Source organism: Stenella coeruleoalba, assembly GCF_951394435.1.
Source record: "Stenella coeruleoalba genome assembly, chromosome: 2".
Lineage (NCBI taxonomy): Eukaryota > Metazoa > Chordata > Mammalia > Artiodactyla > Delphinidae > Stenella > Stenella coeruleoalba.
The window spans coordinates 176,144,645-176,168,871 of NC_137147.1; the positions used below are offsets into that span (position 1 = coordinate 176,144,645).

The 24,227-nt window shown below is 40.9% G+C and overlaps 2 protein-coding genes across 12 annotated transcripts in view; one reads left to right on the top strand and one right to left on the bottom strand.

Moving 5' to 3' along the window:
• LOC307180909 (uncharacterized protein) overlaps positions 1-24,227 on the top strand; it is a 310,399-nt gene that overhangs the window by 218,592 nt on the left and 67,580 nt on the right. For 5 of the 9 annotated variants that reach the window (XM_079911501.1, XM_079911509.1, XM_079911505.1 and 2 more), the window contains 2 exons: positions 14,938-15,034; positions 22,890-22,991. The gene's annotated coding sequence lies outside the window, so the exon portion shown is untranslated. The other 4 variants (XM_079911506.1, XM_079911503.1, XM_079911507.1 and 1 more) reach the window with 4 other exon arrangements.
• ITGA8 (integrin subunit alpha 8) overlaps positions 1-24,227 on the bottom strand; it is a 181,591-nt gene that overhangs the window by 101,172 nt on the left and 56,192 nt on the right. For 2 of the 3 annotated variants that reach the window (XM_079911467.1, XM_079911466.1), the window contains 2 exons: positions 22,868-23,073; positions 20,245-20,436 (listed from right to left, as the gene is read on the bottom strand). In XM_079911467.1, coding sequence (XP_079767593.1) covers positions 20,245-20,436; positions 22,868-23,073 — 398 coding nt within the window. Of the gene's footprint in view, positions 1-3,281; positions 3,900-20,244; positions 20,437-22,867; positions 23,074-24,227 lie in introns of those variants that run through there. The other variant, XM_079911465.1, reaches the window with a different exon arrangement.

Genomic DNA, 24,227 nt, shown 5'->3' on the forward strand with positions numbered 1-24,227 from the left:
TAAATGTTAATTATTAACCCTATTTTATGACAGACTCATACAAGTTAATAAAACTATAAATAGTCCCGTAAAAAGATAATAAACAGGCAATTCATGTGAAGTTAAATAGCTGTGACCAATAAGTATATGAAAAGATGTTCAACCTCATTCGTCATCAAAGGATTACAAATGGAAGAAACAATGAGATATCATTTTTGACCTTTGAAATTTGAAAAGGTGAAAAGTTTAGTATTAGGCAGAGAGAAGAGAACCAAAAACTCATACGCTCTGTTTGAGGGAATAGAAATTGGCACAATTTTCTTAGACGGTGCTTTGTTGGTATGTAGGACAATGCAAACGTTTGGCCCAGAATTTGCACTTCTAGGAATTTATCCTGAGGCTATACTGGACAGCTGTGCAGAGATGTATCCAACAAAAGCTAACCTTCTAAACATTTTAAGTATGTGCATTTCATTGCTACAACAATCCCATGTGGTAGATACCTTAATTATCCCCATTTTAAAATGGGGAAAATGAGGTTCTGAAAAATTAAATATAGTAAGTGGCAAGGCCAAGTTTTAAACCCAGGCAGTCTGGCTGTTACCTGTTTTTGTCCCAGTGCTCCCCAGGAGCATAGCTACAGGCTACCTTTAAAAAAATCTTAAAATTCAGGTGTATTTTACATACAGTAAATTTCTTCCTTAAAAAGTATCCAATATGTGGAATCTACAAAAAGAGTACAAATGAACTTATCTACAAAACAGAAATAAAGTTACAGACATAGGAAACAAACTTATGGCTACCAGGAAGTAAGCAGGGGAGGGATAAATTGGGAGATTGGGATTGACATATACACACTACTGTATATAAAATAGATAACTAATAAGGACCTACAGTATAGCACAAGGAACTCTACTCAATACTCTGTAGTGACCTATATGGGAACAGAAACTAAAAAAGAGTGGATATATGTATATGTATAACTGAGTCACTTTGCTGTACAGCAGAAAGTAACACAACATTGTACATCAACTATACTCCAATAAAAATTTTTTAAGAAGTATCCTATTCTCAGAGCTTTGATAAATTCATCTGGTTGTGTAACTACCAACACAACCAAGATACAGAACAACTCCATCATCCCAGAATATCCCCCATGCACTTTCTAGTCAAGCCCGCTCCCACCCCTAGCCCCCTGCATCCTCTAATCTGTTTTCCAGAATGTCTCATAGATGGAGGCATACAGTATGTAGCCTTTTTTTTTTGGTTTACCTTGTCTGGCCTTTTCTCTTTATTTTTTTAAATTTGTTTTATTGGAGTGTAGTTGATTTACAATGTTGTGTTAATTTCTGCTGTAGAGCAAAGTGACTCAGTTATACATATATTCATATTCTTTTCCATTATGGTCTACCACAGAATATTGAATGTAGTTCCCTGTGCTATACAGTAGGACCTTGTTGTTTATCCATCCTGTATATACTAGTTGCATCTGCTAATCCCAAACTCCCAATCCCCTCCTCCCCCACCCCTCCCCGGCCACCACAAGTCTGTTCTCTGTGTCTGTGAGTCTGTTTCTGTTTCATGGATAAGTTCGTTTGTGTCACATTTTAGATTCCACATATAAGTGATATCATATGGTCTCTGTCTTTCTCTGACTTACTTCCCTTAGTAGGATAATCTCTAGGTCCATCCATGTTGCTGCAAATGGCATTATTTCATTCTTTTTTATGGCTGAATAGTATTCCATTGTATATATGTGCCACATCTTCTTTACCATTCATCTGTCAATGGACATTTTGGTTGTTTCCACATCTTGGCTATTGTAAATAGTGCTGCAATGAACACTGGGGTGCACGTATCTTTTCGAATGATAGTTTTTCCCGGTTATGTGCCCAGGAGAGGGATTGCTGGATCCTATGGCAACCCCATTTTTAGTTTTTTGAGGAACCTCCATACTGTTCTCCGTAGTGGCTGCACCAATAGTATGTACCCTTCTGGGTCTGGCTTCCTTCACTGAACTTAGTGCATTTGAGATTCATCCACGATCTTGCATGTGTCAGCAGTTCATTCCGTTTTAATGCTGAGTCGTACCCCACTGGCTCATGGTTTGTTTATCCATCCCTGGCTAAGGGGAGCTTGCATTGTTTCCAGTTTTTGGAAAGTCACTATAAACATCTGTGTAGAGGTTTTTGTACCTATAGGCCGATTTTGTTTTGTAAATTCTCTCTCACTGTAATCTCTTTGAAGCCCTCTTTTAAATGCAGTGTTCTATTTCAAGTGGAAAATTCCTGAATAGAGGGTAGAAATGTAGGAGTTCTAACCAGTTCCAGTTTACTTTGCCACTGGCTTCCTAATGACTCTGGACAAGTCGCTCTTGGTTGCCAAATCTCTGGTGAAGTCTTCAAGGTTCTCCAGATGAGAAAGCCAAGAGCTCAGTAGAATTGGTTGGGGTCACATGACTGTACTTTCTCAGCTCTGATTTACAATCCAGGACTGTGCTTTGCCTCTTGAGTCAGCTGGGCTCCTGCAGGGTTTGTGTCTCGTCTTGCCTCATTTATGGGACAGTTTCTGGCATTCTCCCTGGCTTAACCAGAGCTGGACATCGCACTGGCCCACATCATGACTCAGCTCCCTGAGCTCCACATCCATAGAATTCTGGCTCCTGTCTTGGCATTGCTCATGCTCACAGCCCACAGCATCTCCTCTAGACACTCCTCATCCCTGTCCCGCCTCCATCTCTGCTAAGCCCCTTCCCACAGCATTTTAAAGGTGAACTGGGGGTTGTCAAGTATAGCTGTTCACCTAGACCCACCCAGGGTCTGCTCACTGTCATAAAAGGATGATTTTAAGAGAAACAACAGGATTAAAGATAACTGTGTAAAATGATGGAGTTAAAGATGCTGTGTCAACATGGCAATGCTGACTTGTAAGTGGGTTACGAAATTGGCTTAAGAGTTTGGCACTGGAAAAACAGCTCATGTCTGTGGGAAGCAGGCATTTAGATAAGTCTTGAATTTGGTAAATGTGTTTATCTAAAAATAGACAGAGGCTGCCTTTCCTCCTTACTCTTTTATTGCAACATGTGAAATATTACTGAGAGGAGGGTTATGAGTTGAGGAAGAAAATGTTTGGAAAAAAATGCGTGATTTTTATCCCAGAAAGTAATAATCCCAGCAGTCTGTCTGAAATGCTTCCAAATGAGCTCTGAAGGAAAACATTTATGAGTTGGATTGTGGTATTAGGTTGCAACATTCTAATTTACTGAGACTTTTATTTTCTTTTTTAAAAAATCCCACAGAAAATAAGAGTGAACTATCAAGTGATAAGTCTGCCTTATGAAAATTGTTTTCTGTGTGTTATTAGCATCCTGTGGCTGTAAGCATCACCCCTCCCCCTACCGTTGCTTGATGCTTCGCTAGTTGCATTTCATGTCACTGGATCAAAGGCATTTCACTTTATCCTTGTTGTGGCCACATTTACAATATGTGTGCTGTCCAGTCAGTTGTTAAAAGTCTTGGAGAAAAGTTTGTTTCTTTTCGACCAGTCTCATTTATAAGTGGCTGACTACTGGGAATGATTTCACAGTCTCCAAAAGAGTCTGGTATTGAGGCCGAAAAGTCGGCCTCTGTATACCAGTGCTGAATCAAATCTCGGAGACAGAGTTTTGGGTGAAGTAGAAAAGAACAGCTTTATTGCTTTGACAGGCAAAGGGGGACACAGTGGGCTAGTGCCCCTCAAAACTGTGTGTCCCAGTCCAGGGGGATTTGGTGAGGAGTTTTATGGCAGTGCTGGTAAGGATCAGGGCCTGAATTCCTTTCACCTGGCCTCAGGTGGTCCTCTGGTGAGCTTCTGTGATTCTCAAGGTTATCAAACTGTGACCTTCTCTCTGGAACATCTTCCATTTGTTGGGGGGTTTAGTTCTGTGGAAGAGCTCAAAGATATTGTCATGTGTATCCCTTGAGGCGGAACCAGGACCCTGCCCCAAGGCTGCACCATTGTTTCTTGGCTTCTCCTCCCTTGTCTCTGCATCCCCTCCCTTCACTGATCAACAACTGTTTGAACCTGCCCTTTGGAACTCAGGGAGGGTCCTGGAGGCTGAAGTCTATTCCCTACAAACAGGAAACAGGGACACAGAAAGGCTTCTGTGCCCAGGAGCCCCACAGGGTCCTGCTCGGTTTCAGTATCCCACAAGACACTACTCCCACATCCATCCTGATAGGGAAAATCCTATGATTAAAACCTTGAGGGACTTTAAAAGTTTGCTAAGTGATATGGACTGAATTGTATCCCCCCATCCCCCAAAATTTGATGTTGAAGTCTTAATCTCTGGTACCTCGGAATGTGACTCTATTTAGAGAAATGGTCTTTAAAGAGGTAAGGTAAATGAGATCATTAGTGTGGGACCTAATTTCATCTGGCTTGTGTCCTGTAAGAGGAAATTTGCACACAGACACACACATAAGGAAGACCATGTGCAGACACAGAAAGAAGGTGGCCATCTACAAGCCAAGGAGAGAGGCCTCGGAAGAAACCAACCCTGCCCACATCTTGAACTTGAACTGGTAGCCTCCAGAAATGTGAGGAAATACATTTCTGTTGTTAGGGCCACCCAGTGTGTGGTACTTTGTTATGGCAGCCCTAGAAAACTGATACAGTAAGATACAAATTTATAGAGTTGCAAGGGAGGGAGCAGAGGAAGAAAGGAAGGTGTGGGCAGTGGTTCCCTATCCTGGGGACCCTCATTCAGCAACTTGTGATTGAACACCCATCATGAGCCAAGTCCTGTCCCAGCTGCCAAGGATTCAACAGTGAGCAAACCAACACATTCCCTGCCCTTCCAGCACGGATAGCCTATCAGTGAACTCTCCACGAGGGCTTGTTCAAGATGCAGGCCAGCACTCACTGACTCAGAGTCCCTGGGTGCGACCTACTTCCCCTGCATCATGTACATCTGATGGGAATAAGTATATCAGATCCTTCTCTGCTGCACGTTTGAGAAGAGGAAATAGTATAAGCTTCTGCGGCTGGTGTGGAGGAGCTGTCAGCGACAGAAAGAAAAGGAAGCCGGAGATGAGAGGGGCTGAGCATCCCCCCCAAATGAGCTTCACCTACATCACAATTTAGCCTGAAGTCTGGCCAGACCCCACGCTTTCTGTTGTACCCTCACGCGCTCATGAATTTCTATTAGGGCTGGTAGTTTTTAGGAAACTGGCTATTACTAATATCATCCCAGGAAAATGCCAGCAAGAAGATATAAGATGATGGCCATACATAGAAAGAAGGGCATCACGTGAACAGTGTTTGCTACTAAGAAGTACTGAAGAGGATTTTGCTGCTGGGTTAGTTATTCTGAAAAGCTCTCCCCCTCGACGCTTAGGAAGCTCTAGGCATGTTCCCCGAGTCATCGCATTAAGGCACAGGGCTAGGTCTGGTGCAAAGCGTTAGAGCATCTGGATCTCATCATTTGAGTTTCTTTCGGGTCCCTCTCACCTCCATCTAGTGGGTGAGGTTAAGAAATAACATATATTGACTGCTTAGAGTGCTTCACAGTTTGCAAATCACCTTCATAACAGTCCTGAGCAGTGGGAAGCTAAGGTCAGAGACGTAAGTGGTATATCCAGGATTACAGAGCTGAAAATGATGGGTGAAGAAATGAGAATATGGGCCCCCTGACTCCCAGTTTGGTGCTGTTTCTATCAAGCTGGTTACTGGTTCTCTTCGTCTAGCAGTTTGGCATTTAAATGCCCAGTGAATACAGAACGAAGGTCAGGGGTTCTGCTTGTCAAGAATGAGTGCACCACCTTGAGTGGAGCCTCCCGTGATCCCAGGAGAGGAAGTCCAGGTTTATTTAAAAGAGCATCATTGCCTCAACTTACATGTCTATTCTTTTTTAAAAATTTATTGACGTATTTACAATGTTGTATTAATTTCTACTGTACAAAGTGATTCAATTTTATATATATATATATATATACACACATTCTTTTTCATATTCTTTTCCATTACAGTTTATCACAGGATATTGAATACAATTCCCTGTGCTCTACAGTAGGACCTTGTTGTTTATCCATCCTCTATATACTAGTTTGCATCTGCTAATCCCAAACTCGCACTCCATCACTTCCCCACTCCCCACCCACTTGGCAGCCACAAGTCTGTTCTCTATGTCTGTGGTTCTGTTTCTGTTTCATAGACAAGTTCATTTGTGTCGTATTTTAGATTCCACATATAAGTAATATCATACGGTACTTGTCTTTCTCTTTCTGTCCAGGTCTATTCTTAATTCTACACAAGAATAAGATAATTTGTTGGACTTAAGTAGAGTTCGAAGATAGTGGCCAGGTAAAGAAAGGAGGGAAAGAGTTCGTATGGCAAGGTGTGTGGCTGTGAGGAAATTGGTTGATGCATTCATTTATTCTCATTCATTCATTCAACAAGCATTTACTAGCCACCTCCAGTGCCAGCCACTGCTTGGGACACTAGAGTTCCATAATGAGCAAAATTAAATCCATTGCTTGCCCTCAACTAATAAAGTGTCCAGGCTCGAGGGGTGAAAGATGCATTTATCAGATAACCACAAAAAAATGTGTCATTTCAACCTGAGAGAAGTGTTTTTAGAGGAAGGACAACAGTCAGGAAAGTCTTCCTGAGGAAGTGACATTTGAACTGGGCTCCTCAGTGGGAAGTGAACTCCCGGGAAGATGTCCAGGGTGTGCAAAGACAGAAGGGATGCTTCAAGCAAATTACACTCAACTTTTAAATCGTATATTCATCAATTAAAAATGACTTATATGAAGAACACGCCCCGGGAGCTCAGAAGTAAAGGAGAGGTTCTAAGTACAGGGGAACTAACTCCCACTCACCAGCGCCCACCCACCCATAAAAGGAGCCATGGCCAGCCAGAGAGTTTTTATTAACTATACACTTACAACTAAGATCAAGGATAAATGATATCCTGTCATATTTACTGGTGCCTTGGGTTTCAGAAAGAAGCCAGCTTCTACAACTGAATGTTTGGAAGGTAGTTAGTTTGATTTAAACTGTCAGACTTATGGTTTCTGGCCTAGCATGTAAAAAGCTTGGAAGTCGCCACTCCGTCCGAGCAAGTAGAGAGCTGAACACACTGAAAAATCAACCACTCTTCTTAGATCCACACGAGCGGTGAGATCCCAGGGCAGTCTGGTGCCTCCACACTGGAGAGACGGACAGGCACACGCAGAGACTCACAGCTTCTCAGAGCAGCAACCTCCACGGGAACCAGAGTGGGGCAGGGAAACACGGACTCTACTGGTGAATTGCAGGAGGCTCAGCGTGGACAGCTCTGAAAGTTAAACTCCTCCAGGGATCCAGTCATGAGGGGTGTGGGTAGGGGTCCACCTTCGTTAGTTTTTTCTCCTGGATCTCTACCAGGTTCTCCCAGGGAACATCAAAGAACAATTTCTAGTGCTTCTGGCAAGGGGAGGGGAGAAGAAGTCAACTTGAAACACACCAGAGCACTCATTCCTCTTAACAAGGTCTACTCTCAGGAGAAGCTGGTCATCCAGAGCCTGTCCTGCTGGGGTAGGAAAAAGAGTCTAACCTGGGGGAAGGGAAATACCCAACCTCAACCCACTCTAGCCATCCCATCTCAACAAAGAAGCACGTGTGGTCAGAGTCCAGAAGCATAGGCTTGCTAAAAGACTGAGACCTAATCACACCCCATAAAACACTCCTCCCCTCCCAATTCCCCACCAACATCTACTGCCATATTAGCTAAAGGCCTATTTGCAGCAGTTCCTTTTACCCAGTATATCATGCCCAGCTATCAAAAAAAAAAAAAATGACAAAACATACTAAAAAGCAATGTACATAGTTGGAAGAGACAGAGCAAGCATCAGAACCAGATTAAGATGTGGCAGAAACATTGGAATTATCAGACCGGGAATTTAAAACAACTCTGATTAATATGCTAAGGCCTCTACTGGATAAAGTATTTAAGAATAGAAGCATGTAAGAAAGAGAGGTTAATGTAAGAGGAGAGAAGGAAATTCTAAGAAAGAACCAAAAAAAAAAAATGATAGAGATAAACAATATTGTAACAGAAATGAAGAACTGTCTTTGATAGTTTATTAGTAAACTGGATAAGACTGAGCAAAGAATCTCTCAGCTTGAGGATATCTCAATAGAAACCTAAAACTGGCAAGCAAAGAGACAAAAAGACTGAAAAAAAAAAGGAATGGAATATTCAAGAATTGTGGGACAACTACAAAAGGTATCACATATGTGTAATGGGAATACCAGAAGAGGAAGAAAGAGAGAAAGAAACAGAAGAAATATTTGAAACAGTAATGACTGAGAATTTCCCCAAATTCATGTCAGTCACCAAACACAGATCTAGGAAGCTCAGAGAACATCAAGAAAGATAAATGCCCCCCAGAACTACACACTGGCATATCACTTTCAAACTACAAAAAAATCAAACCTAAAGAAAAAACTCCTGAAAGAAGCCAGAGCAAGAAAGCATCTTATCTGTAGAGGAGCAAAGATAAAAATTACATGTGACTTCTCCCCAGAAACATGCAAGCAAGAAGAGAGTAGACTGAAATATTTAAAGTGTTGAGAGAAAAAAACGCCACCAACCTAGAATTCTTTCCCCTATAAAATTATCCTTCAAAATCGAAGGAGAAACAAACACTTTCTCAAACAGAAATTTAGGAACTTATTGACAACAGGCCTGCCTTGCAAGAAATGTTAAAAATAGTTCTTTAGAGAGAAGGAAAATGATATAGGTCAGAAACTCAGATCTACCTAAAGAGAGAAAGAGTACTTAGGAAGGAAAAAGTGAGGGTAAAGTTAAAACTTTTATTCTTCTTGTCCTTAATCTAACATGTAAGAGTTAGATGGGATCTCTTGAGAAGTGTGTACAATGGCCCCCAAACTGTCTGCCTGAAAGATGGGAGGCTGGATGCTTACCCAACGGTTCTCATCCCTCAAACAGCAGTTGAAGGTGGTCCTGAGGCTCTTTATCCCCAAACACCTCCAGGCTGCACTGGTATCACTGCTACACTCACCTGGTTCAGTGCATTATTCTTACCTAGGACACTTTAATGGCTTTTGACCTCAAGTTTCTTCTCTATTACAACTCATTCTAGCCATTGCTAAAGACTGAAGTACTTAAAGTGTCATTTTTCAATGTAAGACATATTATCTTTTTCTGTTAGTTTCCTAATAAAGTACCAATTATTTGACATGCTATTCAAGGCCCTTTATTATCTGGCCCAAATCTTACTTTAGTTGACTCTCTCCATTTATGCTCCCACCACTTTGGACCAGATCACTTCCCAAACTGCCTTTTCTTATTTTTAAGTTTTTGCTCGTGCTCTGTTCCTCTTCTGGAATGCCTTCTCCATATCACCACTTAACAATCATGCCTCTATCTTAAGACTCTACTTAACCAATACTTCCCCCATGAAGCTTTGAACACTTTAGCCAGGAGTACTTTCTCTTTTAAACTCGTTCATTATAGTATTTTAACCGTCTTAAAACTCTTCTCACATGCTATCTTGTATTAGTTAATTGTTAGATACTTTGTCTCCATGATTGCATTGTTTCTTAAGGGCACGGATTATGTCAAAATAGTATAAATGTGTCATTTATAACTAATATCTAATGATTGCCACTAGGTGCTATTCACAATGCTAACTGCCTTATATATATTTTCTAACTTAACATCCACAACACCTTTTTATTATTTATCTAATTTTTACTGGAGTATAGTTGCTTTACAATGTTGTGTTCGTTTCTGCTGTACAGCAAAGTGAATCAGCTATACGAACACATATATCCCCAATTTTTTGGGTTTCCTTCCCAATTTAGGTCACCAAAGAGCATTGAGTAGAGTTCCCTGTGCTATACAATAGGTTCTCATTAGTTCTCTATTTTTCATGTGGTAGCGCAACACCCCTTTAAAGGGGGAACGATTAACAGGCAGTGTTATATCCATTTTTACCAATGACGACTAGAGCTTGAGGAAGTTCAGTTACTTGTCAGGGTTACACAGTCAGCCAGTATCACAGCTAGAATTTAAACTCGGGCACATGAGAGCAGGATCTTTGGTTAATTCAGTCCAAACCTAGAAGAGCGCCAGGCACATGAAAGGCACCCAATAAGTATCTGTTGAGTAAGGTAATAAATTGTATTTCCAAAGCACAGTCTTCTTGAATATCATATAACCAGTAAATATTCTCCTATTATCATCTTTAAAAAATGGAGAAAATTGGTAGTTGTTCTCAACATTAGCTGAATAATATTAATGTTGCCCAAATACCTGTTGTTGACAAGTAAAATGCGAAAATGCTAAGTTACAAAATATAGGTTGAAAAATAAAAATTGATTTGTTGATTTCAAGTAATAAACATGGTTTGAAATGTAATATAGTGTATGGGAATATGGCAATCTGTAGAGTTCAGTGCTTTACAAGTCTTATCTTGACAACCTAGCAGCCGTGAGTGCACCTAGTATCCAGATCTTGGTTTCTAAATACAATCCTTCAGTAAGAGGAACTAGAGCTCTTTGAAGAACGGTTGATTCCAGGGCTGGGGCAGGGCAAATACAAAATGAGCTTGCAGTATCTTGCGGTGTCAGAAAGTAAGGAATATGCTCATAAAAGAATAGGGAATGGTGAAAAAACACAGGAACCAAATGGCAGGAATTCCCAATGGCCAAATATAGGACAATTTAAGTAACCAAGATAAATAAATACAGTAATGGATTATAGCCCATAAAACATACACAAGTCCACAAAGATATAAAAAATAGAATAAATAATAAACAGGTAGAAGAGACATCTTTTTCTTATTTTAGAACTGAAATTAATAAGTGTAGAAGGAATGATGGAAATAGAAAATCACAATGACACAGTAATAATGGTTGTAGGCGAGAATCACCAATGGATGCTAAGATTAGTGGGCAAAAGTATGATAAGAAATAGGATATTTACATAGTGTCGTGGTATCTCTCCAAAGATAATTATTATTCAAAGGGGAAAGTAGTAACTTTACAGTGGCAAACCCGGTTCATAGACATCACTGCAAGCAAGTGATCAGAGTGTAAAAGGACAACAGACATCATCTTCTGCTGTGATACACTGGGAAGGGCATAGCATTTGTGTGGCACTTTTGCCAAAAATACATAACCTCAATCTAATCGTGAACAAACATCAGGCAAACCTAAATTCAGAAGACATTCTTCAAAATGTCTCACCATATTCTTCAAAAGTGCCAAAGTGGTGACAGCACAGAAGGATCAAGTGGTCGCAGATGGGAGGAGACTGAGGAGATGTGACAGCCAAACGCAGTGTGGGATCCTGGGTGCGATTCTGGACTAGGAAAAGAGCACTAGTGGAACAAATGGGGAAATTCTATTTGAATTTCTAATAGGTCTATAGATTAGCCAATAGCCAATTCACTATGGCTGTACAAGATGTTAATATTAAGAGAGACTGGGTGAAGGGTTTACAGGACTCTCTGTACTAACTTTTCAACGTCTCTGTCAGTTAAAAATTATTTTCAAGAAAAAGTTAAGGAGAAATCTTGTATGGTTTTATTAAATCCGTTTTTTTTTTTTTTTTTTTTTTTTCAAAGATGGAGCCTTAAGAATCTACCCAATATTACGGAGAAATCTGGGAGGCAGTGAGTCTAGATCTTGGTTTATAGAATCAGAGTTTAGAGTTTTAAAAGCCCCTTGGGGAAGCATTCCGTACATCCACATCACTTTCAGGTGAGGAAAGCAAGGCCCAGGGAGGCTGAGTTACTAAAGTTTTGGTTCTAGAACTCAAGTCTTTGATCTATCCATTCATTTTTACTTCTACTTTACAACATTGCTGGATTCAAGTCCAAGAACTCTTTCAGTTGATTTAATTAATTCAATTTAGTCTAATTTCATAAGGTATTTTTACAAGAAATGTAATATTCTGATGTCTAATGTGTTTATAATGAAATTATGAAAATCTCGCTCAAGAAGAACAATGTTTTGCTTTTCATAAAACCTTGAGTAGCACTCTGAGAAGTAAAAATAAACTTTGACTATAAGATTTGAACTTAGTTCAATAAACTTCAAATCAGTTTCAAGGAGCTCAGGGTTTGATTAAAATGCATTATTCCCTTTGGTTAAAGCCACCCTTTGATTTCTTCTCGCGTGTAGGTTCCCTCTTGCTTGTAGGTTCTCTCTTGCCTGGTTGTTTGCTTATACACACACACACAGCGCATTCATTAAAACATGATAGGTCACTTTATGTCATTTGGTACAAATGGCTTCATGATATAATCATTGCCTATTAGGGGCCATAGCAAGACAATGGTAGTCTTGGCATTCAGCCCATGTTTTCCTCCAGTTTTTATTGCCTGTTAAGATTTCTATTCCTCAACAAAACCTGCACTTACCCCCTTCCACCCTGCAATGTCTGGGCTATGCATTTAACAGATGGCCTTGTTATACAATCAACTTTAATGGGATTAGACTGGATCATTGCATTTTAGAGATTCTTCCTTATCACAGCTGTTTCTTCTCTGAAATGCTGTCACTCAAATAATGTATGCAAGGTACTCCTCTGGTCAACCCTAGTTTTCCAGAAAGCACCAACACAGAAACCTGAACACATCTGTATTTTTTTCTTTTAGAAAAAGAGGATTTGGGTGCCAGAAATGAAAGTACTTATGACTGCTATTTATGTATGTGTGTGACGACAATACTTACTGGAAAAAGTCTAAAAAATTACTGAGTGGTTAAGCTAGATGTTAGGAAAATTACTCCAAATATTTCTACGGTAGAACCTCTGTGTCTCTAGAGCTGAAACTCCCCGTGTCGGTCCATTAAACTCTACTTTTCTCGGGTACCTGGGACCAAACTTCCAGAGTCATTTTCACCATCACTGCTCCCCACTCCTACCTCCTCCACGTTCCATTAGAGCCAGTCATTACCAAGCATTGCCTATTACCTAGTTACATGATTTCCTCAGTTCCTTCCTCTTAGCTGCCATCGTCATCACCCTAGTTTGGCCCCAGTTGATATGAAATGAAATATCCTTAAATGCCTACGGGGCTGAGGGGAGAGAGTATTTTCCATCTTTGGTACCCAGTAGACCACAGTAGTGAGATACGGGAGAAGTCCCTTATGCCTCATCTCCCACTTAGGATGGGCTGAGTGGTGGAATTACATCATAGCAGGGCAGCAACCTCATCATATGAGCAGAAGCTTCTAGTGAGGGTCCAGAAATAGGAATCTGATGACTGGTTCTCAACCTGGAAGAGTCCCAGTAGTTATGTTCTTATTCTCATATTCCTATTTGTCAGGGGCAGGGGAAGCAAAGGTAGTAGTGTAAATTAAGATTGGGGACCATGGACATTGAATAAGCAAAAGAAAATAATATCAACTAGTGTAATAATATCAACTAAGAAAAAGAATACCTCCAAAATATAGTCTTGTTTTAAGACTTGATTGAAGAGCTACCATTTATTAAACTGTGCTCTATACAATCTCATATTAAACACCTCACCTCATTTCATATTATATAAACAATCTCATTTCATCTTTATACCAACATATTATTATTTGAATTTACCGATAAGGAAATTGCAGTTCAGAAAGGTTAAGGAATTGTTTTACTCTTACACAGCTAGAAAGCAGTGGAGTCAAGTTTTAAACCTGCGCCATCCATCTCCAGAATCCTAGAATGCAGTTTTTCAACATCTTACGTGGCCCAGCATGTCTGGGAAGTAAAGTAGCTTTGATTCTGTTTATGTTAGTCAAACAGGTTTTCTTTCCTATTCTAAGCCATCTTACAACATTTTGTAAAAATCCTCTCCCAACCTAGAAAGTGCTAGTACACACAGTCCAGTGATTATTATTTGCCCCATAATACCAGATAAGGAATTGGAAGCTCAGAGAAATCAATTAACTTGTCCACTGCCTTACAGCTTATCAGTGACAGATGGGAATCTGAACCTGGGCAGTCTGATTTCCTTTCCCCTTCACAGCCACCCTGCCAACTTTAATATGGTTATATTTCCCAAAAAGAAGTAGAGTGTCATCCAGATTTACCCTATATACTCTCCTGCTGTGTGTGTCCACACACATACACACACACACACATACATGTAAGTGTGAGTGTACCTATGGACATAGGAGAGAGATTCAGAAATAATATTCCAAGGAATATGAACTACATTTATCTTCTATGCAGTGGCTGGAATGCTTTGGACTCTTAATGCTCAGGACTACGCTGTAATTGCAATAATGTCAGCGATATAATTGGCCTCATGCCTGATTTTGCCAGCATTCTTTTCTTTTGCTCAGGCAAGAAGACTAAGTGTCTGGTCCTGCCCAAATACAGAGCATCTGTAACTTGCAGAACAGTTCATGTGACAAAGGGTAAACGTCCATCAAACCACCTTTGCATGTCTGTGCTTTTGATTATTTTCAAGGTACTAAGTGATCTGATTTCTAGTCAGTCTGGGGGGGGATGAAACAGCTGTAATTCACAATTAATATATATATCGAACATCACGGTCAACCTTAGTCTTTCTCCCCGTGAAAGGCAGCGGGCTTGTGTCAAGAACATGTAAAGAGTACATGCTGCTCTCTAACGAATGGGGCAATGTGTGTGCCCCGCCATTATCATAGGTAGGTTTCACAGCAGCCTTGCCCAGAAATGGGTCAGTGGCAGGCAGTGTGGACCAGAGGAAGCACCTAAAATGAGGGAAAATTGTTCACCTCAGGAATGGGAGAAACAACCCCATCAAAAGCCATCACTTTGGATACGCACACTTTCTCAAGTGTGTTCCACTCCATAACAACTCCGAGTGGTTTGACGCATTTCAGTTCAGAATTTCAAATCTGTTATTGGCTTTTGTGTTTGTTTTCTCCTGAATTCTGCAGGTAGATAAAGTGACAAGTTTGAAATTTTGTTTCTGTTCTATTTAGAATGGAGGACCTGAAACAGGGCCACTGAGAGCCCACACCATGCCTGTGTGTGAATTTAAAGGTGCATCTGCTCATCCCAAGGGAAGGGAACCACCTGGTAAGCGAACCTGCCCCCTACCTGCCCCTGGTGGGACACAACCTGTACATCATTGGCTGCAGCCCGGGTCACGAAATTAGCTCCGGTTCTGGAAGTATGTCAGGGGCTGTGCAGGTGCCTGTACGTGGAGCTTACAGAGACTGTGCATTTTCCTCAGCTAATTCATTTAATTAGGGCCAAATAATTACAAAATTTCTGAAGTCCAGCAATATGTTTTTCATGATATACTTTTAAAATTTACAAGCATAATGTTCAGCAACATGCTTGAATTTTTTCAAGTGTTACATTATTATGTTCCAAAATAAGTCTTGCATTTAAAGACAAACATTACAATGCTCATTCTTTCTTATAATTCTCTGTCTGTCTTTCTCACCTAGAATATTAACTCTGGGAAGGCAGTGACTGTGTCTGCCTTGTCACAGCCCAGTGTCCAGCACATAGTAAATACTACTACATATTTTTTAAGTGAAGGAAGGAATTTCTTATTTTTCTTTTAGACCTTGAAACTAAAGGGACAAATATAAAATTTCTGATGAGCAGTTTAAAAATCATTTTTATTCCTTCATTTAAAAATAAAACTTTTTCTTTTAAAGTACTTTCTTCGCTTCTTGCTACAATGCTTATTTCCTAGGGCCATTTTGCTTTGTTTGGTAGGGGAGTCATAATGGGTACCTCTTGGGATAACTGCACAGTCCACAAGTCAACTCCGACTTTCTTTGGAAAACGTCACTCACCCTTTGCATTGGAGCCTATGAGCTTTCCTTCCCCGGGACTTAGGACTGAGATAAATTATACACGGTCTCTTTGTGAGCGAGTACAACTGAAACGTGCAAGTGCTGGCGCTGAAACAGCACCGTGTGCTCAGAGAAATACAGTCTGCTGCGAGAGAAAAGCGTAGAGAGAGAGACCAGAAGAAGGAAGTCCTGACAGCCTTAGATCCCAGTCAGTCCCTTCCAAGGTCTGGCAGAATCCCTGTCCTCAGGTTCCCTTGAGTTACTTCTGTAGCCTTCATGTAAATAGCTCCTCTTATGGCTTAAGCCAGGTTAACTGGGTCAATTCCTAACAAATGTGATAATATATTTTAAATGAAAAGTAAGTGAAGCATTGTTTTTGATGCAAAGATACCTTCCAGGAAATGTAGAGCAGTGCAAGAAAAATTGAATAGTTTCAATGGGGCTTCCTTAACATGGCCAGATGAGGCAAGAGCAGGTGGTATACCCTAGCATCACCACACAGAGGCAGTCTGGAGGAAAGAGCTTCGGGTTGGTTTGACGGCCGGGCGAAGAATAAATGAAATGCCAGAGCTCAGCTAATAGGTTCTTGCCAAAACAGAACTTCGCGCATCTGTCTGCTGTGAGCACGGGAGCCAGGCAAAAGGATGCTAGGGCAGTGTTTCTCAGAGTAGGGTCCTGGGTAAAAATACAAATCCCTGAACCCCATTCCAAACCTGGGAAATCAGAATATCTGAGCGGGTGCCATGCATTCAGCCTTTATTAATAGGCACAATGGGCAACTGGTATGCACGCTGTCTCGGAGCTTTCTACTCAGGATGTGGTGTGAAGACCAGCAGGGATGGTGTCACCAGGGAACATCCTGGAAGTGAGGGGTCTTTCCCACCCACCTGACCTACAGAGCCATGATCTGCATTTGAACAAGATGACCAGGTGATCGAGATGTTCATTAAAGTGGGGGAAACCTTGCTCGAGATCATTAGTTCCCTGCTTGGTTGTACACTGGAACGACCCAGGTCACTTAAACACATTTCTGTGGTCTGAGTTTTACCCCCCAGAGAGTTTGAATTAACTGGTCTGGAGGGTGACCTGCGCATAAGCACTTTTAAAAAGTTCCCCTAAATGATTCTGATGTGTAGCCAAGATTGAGAACCATTGCTTAACAGGGATGACTAGATACATCCTAGAAGAAGGCATTCAATTTGTTGAATGGATTTCGAAACTCATGGACGGGACCATAGTCTGAAGACAGATTTCTTTTGATTTGAAGGAGCAGGAGCCCAGAGGGAAAGAAAATTGTATTTCTTTTTAAGTTCCAGAAAGAGCTGGTTTGGAAAATCGTAAGAGAGACCACAGAGGAGGAGAACTCAGAATTTACAAAATGAACTATGGAGTCTAGAAAGCATGCCACCCAATAACCTTTGGGGGAAAATAGGGCTTTTGCTACTTCTTAAGAAAAACCCAAGAAGACTGCAACCCTCTTAGGTGCTGGAGTAACAGATGCCTAGGTGGAAAATTAGCAATGGCTAAAGGAATAATCTAGGATAAGCATAAAGGCAATCTCAGAGACCTGAAGACCCCATCCTGCGAGTCCCAATCGTGGCACAGAAGCATTTGCTGAGAGTGAACCAGAAGAGGCCAAAATAGAACAGGGAGGACCCAGGACATGTGGAACTTCTGAGCAGTGGCCATTACGCAGACCATTGGATTAATCACCGAAGCTTGAGCAACATGTCAGTGACCCTGAGAGACTGAGCTGTCCTTCAGCCAGAGGCCAACAAGTACAGATGACGTGCTTGGTCCAGCACCCCTTTCTCCGTCCCTGGACAAAAGGCACCCCCTTTGCTACTCCATTCCTTGGGAGAGTTGCTGCAGAGGGAGGAAAGAGGGAGTCTTGAGTCCAAATGAATACTTACCCAAGTGACATTAAATCTGAATCTAGAAGTGACTGCAAGATTGAGGTTTTCCACCATAGGAGAAATGGAGGCTTGAGAGCTAAATGGGACTCGCTTATAGAAAAATGAGGAACGTTCCACGTCTAATTCCTGAATTATGCCTGCGAATTTCAAATCCGCTACACTAGCTAGTAGGATCTAGTCACCTGCCCATAAGGCAATTTTCCTCGCATTAAGTCCCTGGGACTTGGTATCAAGATAAAAAGGCTTCTTTGAATGACGCTCTTTTTGCAAGAAAATGAGGGTGAGGGGAAATGTTGCACGATCATGAAGCACAAGACACCTATATCTGAGAGGCAGAACTGGGACCAGAACTCAGGTCTACTGTCTAAGATGCACTGATGAACTCTGAAACCCTCAAGGCTATCTTGAGGTTAAGAAATCAACTAAGTGTCATAACGGTCCTGTCTTAGTAAAGAGCATTTACTCTTCACACAGACGGATACACTGCATTAACGTCATTCATTACTGTAAAGTGAATCAGCCTCAGTGGATAAAGTTATTGACTAGTGAATGGCCTCAAATGACCATTTTCTGATTGTTAAGAAGGGCTGAAAAAGATGTAGTTAAGAGATGACCAATTACTGACACTGTACTTACTTCCTCTGTCCTCTGTCTCACTCCTTTACACCCCTCCCTGGAGGGAATATTCTTTGAGAGAAAAGTTGTTTCACGTTTCTCTCCTTCCTGGCCCTTATTTAGAAGACTTCAAAGGAAATCACTAGACTTGACTATGTGATTGATACATCCTATATTTTCCTCACCTTGTGGAAGGCATGGCCATTCTCTGTCAGTTCCCTGGTACTAAGGGAAGACTATGAAGGGCATAAGGAATAGCAATAACTTTCTAAAATAACTGTTTCTCAGGACTTCCGTGGTGGCACAGTGGTTGGGAATCCATCTGCCAATGCAGGGGACACGGGTTCGATCCCTGGTCTAGGAAGATCCCACATGCCACGGAGCAACTAAGCCCGTGCGCCACAACTACTAAGCCTGCGCTCTACAGCCTACGAGCCACAACTACTGAGCCCACGTGCCACAACTACTGAAGCCCATGTGCCTAGAACCTGTGCTCCGCAACAAGAGAAGCCACCGCAATGAGAAGCCCGTGCACCACAACAAAGAGTAGCCCCCGCTCGCCTCAACTAGAGAAAGCCCGTGCAGCGATGAAGACCCAACACAGCCCAAAATTAAAAAAATAAATTTAAAAAGTAAAATAAAATAACTGTTTCTTTAAAATTGTGACCCAGGAATTGAATTTCATGAATCATCCTGACATAGTTTGGGAAGAAATCACATAGGGGATCTAATTTTTGGATTCTTTAAAAGTGAATATATTATGTATGAGACTCCCCTCCCCCAAAGAAAACCTAACCAATCCTTGGTTAGGCTAGTGTAATATAACCCAAGAAAATGAATTTCACTAGATGCTCTTGCAGTTGCCACAAGGAGGGCCCATTCATATACAATATAATTCTAAATCCGCTTTGAGCCCACTACAACGTCTATGTTAGTGCCATTGAAAATTCCTGGCAAATTTATAAGAATATGTTGCAGTATCCTTTTTGCCTAATCCTGGAGGGGAAGAGAAAGTCAAAGGATTGAAATTAGTGATGTATATTTAGGCAGTCAGCTTATTGGAGTGATGCCCCAAACCAGCAAATGCTCTACGTATGGAAAATACTCAATTAGGAGAGGGCTGATGGAAAGAGACAAGGTCTCAATAAAGGGTTGAAGCTGTCAGTGAACTATTAATGATTTCCAACTATTTCTTGAAACCATCTTAAAATAACCAACATAAAAGGGAAAATTGAACCACAAAACCAAGAAGTCTAATGTTGTCTGTTAACAACCCCGATTATTGAAACAATCCTTTAAGACAAATCTATATTTTCATACAGTGTACATAAAACATGAATTATCTCACTGGGCTGTATGGATCTCCACTGAATCCTCACTGTGAATTGAGCATTCAAAAATTGGTAATGATCTGTATCACAAACCAGTTCTTTATGCTTTGCTTTAAAAGTCATTCTATCTTCGGAAAACCCCCAGACGTGGCTGGAAACTATTTATGTTCCAAAACCATGAGCTTATGACAGAAATGCTGAGGTGCATAAGTCAATTCATAGGAGCTGTGAGCTCAACAGGGAATTATGGGGTTAAAATTAATTGCTCTGAAAAGTTATCTGATGCAGGCTGTCATTGTCAATGGAGACCAGATTACTGAGGAGTTTCAAATAACAAACTTTTGTTGCAAAGTTGCTAAGTTTTATGTCCAATGCAGTTTTTAAAAAGCCATCTTGCTTTTTAAACTTCCTCTCTTGACAGGAAAAGGAGTGTTTGTTTTGTCTGTCTTCAGAGTCTCATGAAAGTTGCTTTGGAATGGTACCCAAAGAACCCGTGTGATGGGCAAGCTTGGCCTTAACCTGTACAAGAGAACTGCTTAAACACGATGCATCGTCCAGAGAACAGCTCTTTCTAGGAAGCAGACTCTCTTGTAGGAAAAGAAAGAAGAACTTACCTGGGTAATCATTCTTGTCTATGTCAGAATCTCCTCTTAAAGTAAAGCCGAATCCAGAAGGGACAGCCTGTGAGGCCCACACTCCTTGCAGAATTTGGGAAGCCTTGGCGTTTAAGCCATTCTTGTTACCGTTGTAAATGAGCACTTTGCCTCTTTGGTCCTTGCCTGCAAAGGGCGCACCGATGGCAATGTCTACAAACAGAGACACACAATTTTTAAATAAAGAAGAGTATTTTAGAAAGAGAAATAAGTACAATCGAAGAGCAGTACCAAACAGCCCAAAGGGCTTCTTAAGTTTTCCATGAAACTCTGTAGTACTGCAACTAGAGGAAATTATTTGTTGTCTTTCATCCATCCAAGAAATATTTATCGAGTGCCTATAATGTGTTGGGCACAGTGGCTTCAACGGCGAACCAGACACTGCTTTTCAAAAGTTTATATTCTGGTGCAGGGAATAGACAATTTGAATAAAGAAATAATCAAGAAAAGATAGAAAGTGACAAATGCTATGAAGAGAATCTTAAAAATACTGATATGATGGAGAGTGATTGGATTGTTATTTTAGATGAAGTGGTCAGACAAGGTGTCTCTAAGGCTGATCTTGAAACTGAAATCTGGGGACAAGATGGAACTGACTATGTGGAATCAGAAGGAAGAGCATTCCAGGCAGAAGGAATGACTGTGCAAAGGCCCAAGGATGCAAGGAGCTTGGCCCACCTGAAGAGCAGCCAGAAGGTGATCTACGTGGGAGCTTAGTGAGTAATAGGGAAGAGCTGAGTCAGATTAATGGGCTGCGTGGACCAGATGAGGCACCTTTGCAGAGTACTTAAGAGTTTCTTGTTAAAAGAAATAAACAGGGCTTCCCTGGTGGCGCAGTGGTTGAGAGTCCGCCTGCCGATGCAGGCGATGCGGGTTCGTGCCCCGGTCCGGGAAGATCCCCCATGCCGCGGAGCGGCTGGGCCCGTGAGCCATGGCCGCTGAGCTTGCGCGTCCGGAGCCTGTGCTCCGCAACGGGAGAGGCCGCGACGGTGAGAGGCCCGCATACCGCAAAAAAATAAAAAATAACCTCTTTCTTGAATGATTACATCATCCCATGATGTAGGCAAGACCCGTTTCATAGTTGAGGACTCTGGGAAACCGAGAGAGAACCCTGTCGCCTGTCTCCCTGTTAAACATAGCAGTGAATGAAAACTACCTTCCATATATTGTGTTCATCAGGATTGCTCTAAACAGTACACCTAACTACTTAGGTTTACATGAAAAAGAGCACCAATAGCACAGTAACATAACAGCCCGAGCTGCGGACGATGGTGTGTGTCCTCATTTTGTCATTCATCCGTTTGTAGTTGTTCCTAAGTCTGATAAGACTGAATGAATTGTAAACTGATTTTCACTACATAACAAGGATCATAAATCCACTTTCACTTAACAGGTAAGGATAAACTGTCAAAAAACTCAGATCGTTGTGGAAAATAAAGATATTGTCATATGGTAGGTGGAAAGGGGTACTTTCTTCACATCCTCCGAGTCAGTGAATTTATATCAGTCCCCTGGTTACATCTCATTTTGGCATCATTTTAAGGACACCAAGGCTCAGAGAGGCAAAACCCCTCTTAGGTTGTTAGAAATGTTTCTCTTAGCTCTTAAAAGTATCATTAAGGGTTTGAGAGAAAAGACAAATAGAAGAGATGATGAAAAAGATGACTACACAGATAATTTAGCGTTATTTCTTTCATTTGGTGCTCAGGAATAGGGCAGTTTTTGAAAGCAACAAATCAGTTCAAGATGAACTTGTCTCTTTTTTAAAATGCTTCCCTGGAACCATGAGCTTTTAGTATGCATTTATGTCTTATGGTACTTTAAAAGTTACTAACTATACATTGCTGAGACGTGTTTTTTCAAGGAAATCATAAAAGTACGTGACCAGTTGCTGAAGGTATTAATGAATACTTTGATTTGATGGGAATACTCTCTAGGCTATTTTGTTGGAGCAAATTCCTGTTACTCCCTGGAACTTCAAGAAACCCAGTCTACCTTGGTTCTTAACTTAAAGGTCCTGAAAATGTATGCAAAATTTCGTGTGAGCTGGCATGTTTTTCTGAGGAGAGGGTACTTCGAAGGCATTCATAAATTCCTAACTTAAAGAACCACAAACCTAAACTAAGAATTTAACACTGCTTAACAACGAACATTGAAGGTGCCTTTAAGCTGAAGTTGAGAGATCAATTACAATTCAGCATAACCTGTACGTAAGCCGTACGAGTTACTCAGATGGCAATACACTTGCTAATGTATCAACATGTATTTATTTGTTTTGACTCTGTACATATAGTACATTCTCTAGGTCTCTTCAGGTCATAAATCTATACGTCAATCTTAAAAATAATTGCTGTTTGCTTAGAGCTGTCACATGACACCCTAAATCAACACGAGAAAATTTCCATGTAACATCTATGTTAGCCAAAACTAAAGTTTAAATTGCCTTGAGATTTTGGATAGTTTATTAAAGACCAATCAGAAGAACTGTACCCCACACACCACTGTGAAGTCTCTTGTTTCCGTCATGCAACAGTAACATGAAATTGTGGCACATAAGTAATTTGCATGCATTGGTGTAAATTACCATTGTATCCGTCTTGGTTCAGGTCTCCTAAATGTGCCAAAGCGCTACCGAATCTCCCGAAAACGTCAGTGCCTGCGAGGATCTGCGGATTTCTGAAGACCAGCACGTTCACTTGCAAGTACAGGTAAACTTGCCCTACTTCTCTGGGGTTGCTCTCAAATTCACGTTCCATAAAGAGAGGTGCCCCGATCAATATGTCATCCATTCTGCAGGGAACGAAGAAAGAGGTCAGCACAGACATGAGATGCTGTTGGGTAGATTTCTAGTCAACTAGATTAGTACATTTCCACTGGTATATTTCCTTTTCCAAGGGATATCTTACAACTGTCATATTTCTTTCATTGCTTTGTTATGTCTACAGAATAGAATGCTATAAGAAAATAAGAGTTGTTAAATTATCACACTGAACTTTTTAGCTATGCTAAAAATTACTACTTTAAGAAAACCACAGCTATTTCACCCTTTTCAGCTCTTTGGTGCATTTCCAGAAAATGTACTTACACAAGTAAAACGTATCAGAAAGACCAAAATAGGTTTTTCTAAACATGGATGAGAATTTGTCTATAATTTAGTTAACTATACATTTATATTATGAAGTTTTCTTGCAGTAATAAGGTTTAAAATAAAGTCTGTCCTCCTCTTTTCTCTTGTTACCTCCATTCAAATAAAACAGAGGCCAGAGAAGGTTCTCATACTGGCTAGAAAGCTAGAAAACAAAATTTTCCTCCCAAATGCGAATTTATAGTTTTTCTTTGTAGATGTAGATATTATAGCAGACAACCAGTAGATAATTTCTCAGGCTGAAAAAATTTCAAGAAAGAGAGAGCAATTGGATTGCTACACACTTAGGTAAAACGTTTTCTTAAAAATGTTCCAAATGGGGACATCCCTGGTGGTCCAGTGGTTAAGATTTCGCCTCCCAATGCAGGGGGTGAGGGTTCGATCCTTGGTCGGAGAGCTAAGATCCCACATGCCTCATGGCCAAAAAACCAAAAGATAAAACAGAAGCAATATTGTAACAAATTCAATAAAGACTTTAAAAATGGTCCGCATCAAAAAAAAAAAAAAAAAAAACTCTTAAAAAAAATGTTCCAAATGCATTTACTTGCCGTGCTTCTGTGCTCTATCTAGGCCAAGAGTAAGGCAGGGATTGGGGCTGCTCCAGGCCTCAGGCTTTGCCCTGGAGGAACCTGGTTGCCTCTCTTTCTGTTATTATTATTGTCAGTATGAAGAGACATTTGTTAAACACCTAATTGTGTGTGTTGCTGCCTTGTAGTTCAAAGATGTCTAAAACCACTGGTTCTCTAGTGCAGAGATTGAGCAGGGCCATTTTCTCATTCTCAACAGAAGGAACAAAGCC